The 4,960-nt window shown below is 38.8% G+C and overlaps 1 protein-coding gene across 1 annotated transcript; it reads right to left on the bottom strand.

Moving 5' to 3' along the window:
• Window positions 1-866: 866 nt before the first annotated feature.
• LOC122645619 (probable metal-nicotianamine transporter YSL7) lies at window positions 867-4,449 on the bottom strand. Its single transcript, XM_043838931.1, has 6 exons — window positions 4,133-4,449; window positions 3,366-3,529; window positions 3,159-3,256; window positions 2,810-2,944; window positions 2,517-2,706; window positions 867-2,008 (listed from the first exon to the last, which is right to left on the bottom strand). Exons 1-6 carry the CDS (start codon window positions 4,320-4,322, stop codon window positions 899-901), a joined length of 1,887 nt encoding a protein of 628 aa, XP_043694866.1. The 5' UTR covers window positions 4,323-4,449; the 3' UTR covers window positions 867-898.
• Window positions 4,450-4,960: the final 511 nt, after the last annotated feature.

Raw genomic sequence — 4,960 nt, 5'->3', positions numbered from 1 at the left:
AATCTGTAGATCAATTAAAAAGTAGGGAGAATGTTCTCTGGGCCGCAGCGCAGGCTGTGTCCAGGCACATGGGCAGCCTGTGTAGGGGGGCAAGGTGGTCATTGTGCCCACCCCCATGTGTCTGGGTGCAGCCTGCATTACGGCACAGAGAACAACGCCCCTAAAAAGTATGTCGGCATTCAGCTAGACCATCCCAAATCCCATTACCCAAGGCCCAAGCCATAATCCAGCATGATATATTTAAACCATCTAGCCATTTTCTGTTTCACGAAGTTTGACATCATAGTCCTTAGTGGAGTTGCCACTATGAGAACCAGAGGGTTTCTCTAGAACGAACCGAAGGCGATTACAGTCAAAGAGGTCTTAAATTAACAAGGAGTCCACCTAGATTAGGGGCTAAAACCCATATATAATAACCCGAGAAGAAAACTATTGCCTCCACTTCAAATTGATCCAATCAAAAGGTAGGTTTGTGTCAAATTGACTTTTGAGGAAGGTATTAGCTACTCCGGTTCTTAGGGTGTCATTTGGACTGATCCCGATGAACAGGTGATCAACATGTTTGATTATATGACCCAATCAGCTTTGAGGCCATAACATTTTTGAACTTGAATGGAATGAAAATCCTCTAACAGTTCAATGTGAGGAGTTTTGGGTTCATAAATAACTCTATGATGTTAAGGTTCTCAAGTATCAAATATGAAATCTTGTAATAGAAATATTTGAAGAAACCCTTCAACTATCAAGACAACTTGTCTGTTGAGACTTGGGTATTGAGAAGAATCCTCTTAAGTTGGAATGTAACTTTAACGTTACTGTTTAATATTTAAAAATACATTATTATCCAACTGATCTGTTGCGAGTTGCAACACTTACAAATTAACAAAGGTTGGGTGGCTTAAGAACCCAATAAGAAAGCATCAACTCTGGTATTTGTTGATCTTGACAGAAACTTCATGCAGATAGGTGGATTCACCCCAGCCAAAGCAAGTATAGAACTTGGCAAAGTCCATATCCCATCACCACAAATCAAACCAGATGCCACTGCAGGCCCAAATGCATCTGCTTTAACCCTGTTTACCTTCTGCCAAACAAATAATATTAAGCTTCCAACACACATGTCAATTGTGAAGTAAGATCCAATGTAGAATGGTACTGCCATGGCCATTGGGTAAGGGATATACTGAGACCACTTCTTCCCTAAGGAATCTCTGATTACATTTATCAAAATTGATATAAAAAAGAACCCACAACAGAGTTGAAGGCAATGGGTTGGTAGAGCAGAGAACCCTTCAACACCAAGCATAGCCATGCTTCGAAATACAGATGCATAAGGAGCTGGGTATTGTGAACCAGGTTGACCAAGATCAGTGAAAGCCTTGTAGAAGATCCAGAAGACACAAGGGGAGATAACACAACCCATTGTAGTCCCAATCACTTGGCTTACAAACATTGACCTTGGTGAAGCCAAGGTCAGGTACCCTGTTTTGAAGTCCTGTGTAAGGTCAGATGCAGTGGAAACAATGTTCATCAAGACACCACATGCTGCAAGACCTGCAATTACCCCTCCTTGTGATGCCCCAGCCCAAGCACCAATTACAAAAATGGCAATTGCCCCATATGTAGGGCCTAAGGACCAATCAGTGAGGCCACACCCATATGCATTACAAAATGCTAGAATAGGTGAAAAAATGTAGATGACTATTATATAGTACCACTTGAGAGGGGGGAAGATGTATGGAAGTGTAATAATGGAGATAATAGAAATAGTTAGATAGCCTCCTAATGCAACCCATGTTGGAAGTTGGTCTTTAAGGAAGAGTTTGGTTCGCCGTTCATCGTCATAAGACAAGGGAGTTGGGCTTGCAGGTGAATCGCGTTCGGCAACAGGGAGAGCTGCATTTCTTTTGTCACGAATTTCTTGATATATGCTTATGACTGTTCGGCTCAGTACCTTTGTGAAGTTGTATAGACCATCTCCTAGGATCATGGAAACTGAGATGAAGATCTGCAGTTAAGCATCATATAAATTCTGTTAATTGGTGACATAAAAAGATTAATTTTCCACTACAAAGAACAACATTTCTTCTTTGCTTTAACTTCAGTTTCTCTCTTTTAAATTACTACAAGATGAAGCCTACATGGGATGTGAGTAGCTCGATGTGGAGACTTATAGGTACTACGGTATTCTTTCTTATAAGGCTAGCTTTTAAGGATGAGTTCTATGCAAGTCCCTAACAAGTGGTGTCCGAGCCAAGATTGTGGCAGTGGTAACCCGATGTGCTTTCATTGATGGAGAAAAGCCCTTACAATGAAAAGAAGGAATATATTGTAGAAGGCCAGTTCTTGCCACGAATAATTCCCTCCATATTCCCTCATAAGGCCATACGGATTTCAAATAAAGGACGACATTTAACTACCCTTTCCTTAAGGCTAGCTTTTAAGGATGAGTTCTACCCAAGTCCTTAACAGGAACTAAACAAATTCATCAGTTGTTGAGCGAAGTAGAACCTTACCCTGTAACCTTGTAGGCCATTGGCATTGCTAGGGTTGAGGTTTGCAGGATACCATTGACCTGCTTTAGTACCAATAATAGGCCACATAATACCCCATGAGAGAATAGCTCCAAGTAAAACAGAAACATTTATGATGTGTGGGCATATCATTCCAACACCAATATAAGTTGCAGAGAAATCAAAGTAAAACCTGTTTTTCCAGACAAAAAGAACAGGAAATATCAATATTCCAGAACTTAAAATCAAACTATATAATCACCCTGTTTGAATTACAAATCATTCTATCTACTTACGTGTTAGCATAGGCTGTGAGACCAAATGTAGGAAAGTTTACAAATCCACAAGCATTCCCTGCTGTGAAGAACCATTGAAAGAAACCCCACAAGAAGCTAAAGGTGAAGAATTTTCCCAATGTCTTGACTTGTTTCCTGGGAATGAGAAAACATAAGCCAATGAGGACTCTCTAAAAAGGGCATTCCCAGTGCACAAGGCTCCCGCCACTGCGGGGTCTGGGGAGGGTCATAATGTACGCAGCCTTACCCCTGCTTTCGCAGAGAGGCTGTTTCTAGACTTAAACCCGTGAAGGAGCAACCTTAAAGCTAATTTAGTTGCAAGATAGCTTTGTCATCAAGAGAGTCTTACTTAGCTAGTTTGGCTCCTATAGGAGTGTGGAAGCTGTTTATAAGGTGTGCAGTTGCAGTGCCACTTGGGTAGGTTAATTTAAAGTCAATGATCATGATCTGAAACCAAACACAAACAAGTAAAAGAAAGATAAAAAAAAAGCAAAAAAATAATATCAACAGAAGAAATATTCAAGATTGATTCTATGAATGAGTTAGTTGAAATTACCTTTCGAAGAGGCACCACAGAGAAGAGCCCAATGAAACTAACAACAAAAAGAAACCCAATCATCCATCCAAGTTGTGGGTTCTTAATATCTTGAGCATCATTAAAATTTGATGTTTGCTTTGCTATAACATCACTCATTCCATAGATGTAACTCCCAAAACCTCCTGCTCATTCAAATTAAACCATAACACATTAACTATATTTGAAGTTTCCAAACCAATTAAGACATTTAAAGAAGGGATTTTCTTATTGACATCCCTTAAGGTGTCAAAAAATTTTGTAACCATAGGCAGCATTTGGTATGCATTCTATGTCGATTTTGCATTCTCAGATGATAAAAATAGTTGTTTTTATCATCCAAGAATGCAAAATCAACATAGAATGCATTTCGAGAATACATACCAAACACAGCCTTAGGTTTTTGTCCTTTTAAAATAACACATTTTTTTTTTCCAAAGAAGATAAATAATGTCATTTCATATAAAAGGTGCATTAAATGCTGCATTAAAATAACTTTCAATTTTTTGAAAACTCTTTTTAACCCTTGTATTAAAATTATGCAATAAATAATTTTTAGAAGTAAGACAAGGAGCAGCTTATATAATACTCTTTTGTTTTTTCTATATCACGTAGGGTGATGACATCTTATTATCTTCATGGCGACCATGCATATGATTATATGAAAAAATTACATGAAAATTATCCCTTATTTTTTGCTTTTATGCAATGAAAGGATAAAATTTTTATGGGTTATACGATGAACATACCGCTGAAAGAGATCCCGGCGCTTGCGACAACGCATGTCTGAATGACGGTGTTCTCTTGCCTTGTGAAGGGTTGTTTGAGCCAACCTGTCTTCTCAAGGAACTTTGTCCATGTCTTGACAAAGAAGAACCCCAAAAGTCCAGCAGAGACATTGAGGGAAGGTATGATACCAGTGGTGAGGTTGAGTTTCATGACAATGAAGCTGAAAAGGATTGAAAGAAGTACTGCCACCACAAAGGCTCTAATGGTCAGCTGTTCTCTCCATGAAGGGACCTTTTTGTTCTGAAAAATCTGTTCCACAGTGAGCTGTTCATCTTCTTCTTCTTTCTTGTTGTTCTTTGGTCCCTGACGATTCACTAGTTGTGGATCCGAGGGATCTTCATAGGTGGTGGGGTTCTCAATGTTATCTTCCATATTCTCCATTGATTTTGGAAAATATGAGGGACCTTAGGCCAGAAAGTTGAGACTTGAAAGTTGAAATTGAATCTCTTCTTCTTGGGAGTTCTATTTATATGCATTTTGAAGGAAATATATTTCACTTGATCTTACTTTATATCTTGTGGGTGTTTCATGGGTTTTGATTTCCTAGCTGACCTAAGCTTGAATGCAATCTCAACCATATTTGTTCCCCAATGGGTGTATCCACTTAGCTCAACAAGAACAATAATAGAAGCATGAAAGAATCAAGCCTAAGCTGAACTGAACATGTCACCTTTAATTTTTATCCTTCTATATATATGTGTGGCATGTATCATCCATTAGAAGATGATGAAAGGAGTAGCATGTATTAAAAAAAAAAAAAAAAAGTTTCTCAGTGCACGAAGGTCGCG

This window comes from Telopea speciosissima, chromosome 11 (genome assembly GCF_018873765.1).
Source record: "Telopea speciosissima isolate NSW1024214 ecotype Mountain lineage chromosome 11, Tspe_v1, whole genome shotgun sequence".
Classification (NCBI taxonomy): domain Eukaryota; kingdom Viridiplantae; phylum Streptophyta; class Magnoliopsida; order Proteales; family Proteaceae; genus Telopea; species Telopea speciosissima.
The sequence above is the reverse complement of the archived record's forward strand: the minus strand, read 5'-3'. Positions and strand labels throughout refer to the sequence as shown.

Excerpts from the sequence above, each read along its gene's own strand:
- LOC122645619 (XM_043838931.1), bottom strand. The coding sequence starts at position 4,322 with ATGAAACTCAACCTCACCACTGGTATCATACCTTCCCTCAATGTCTCT. Across the intron at positions 2,945-3,158 it reads ATAGGAGCCAAACTAGCTAA|GAAACAAGTCAAGACATTGG; the intron begins GTAAGACTCTCT and ends TCTCATTCCCAG. Across the intron at positions 2,707-2,809 it reads CTCACAGCCTATGCTAACAC|GTTTTACTTTGATTTCTCTG; the intron begins GTAAGTAGATAG and ends CTGGAAAAACAG.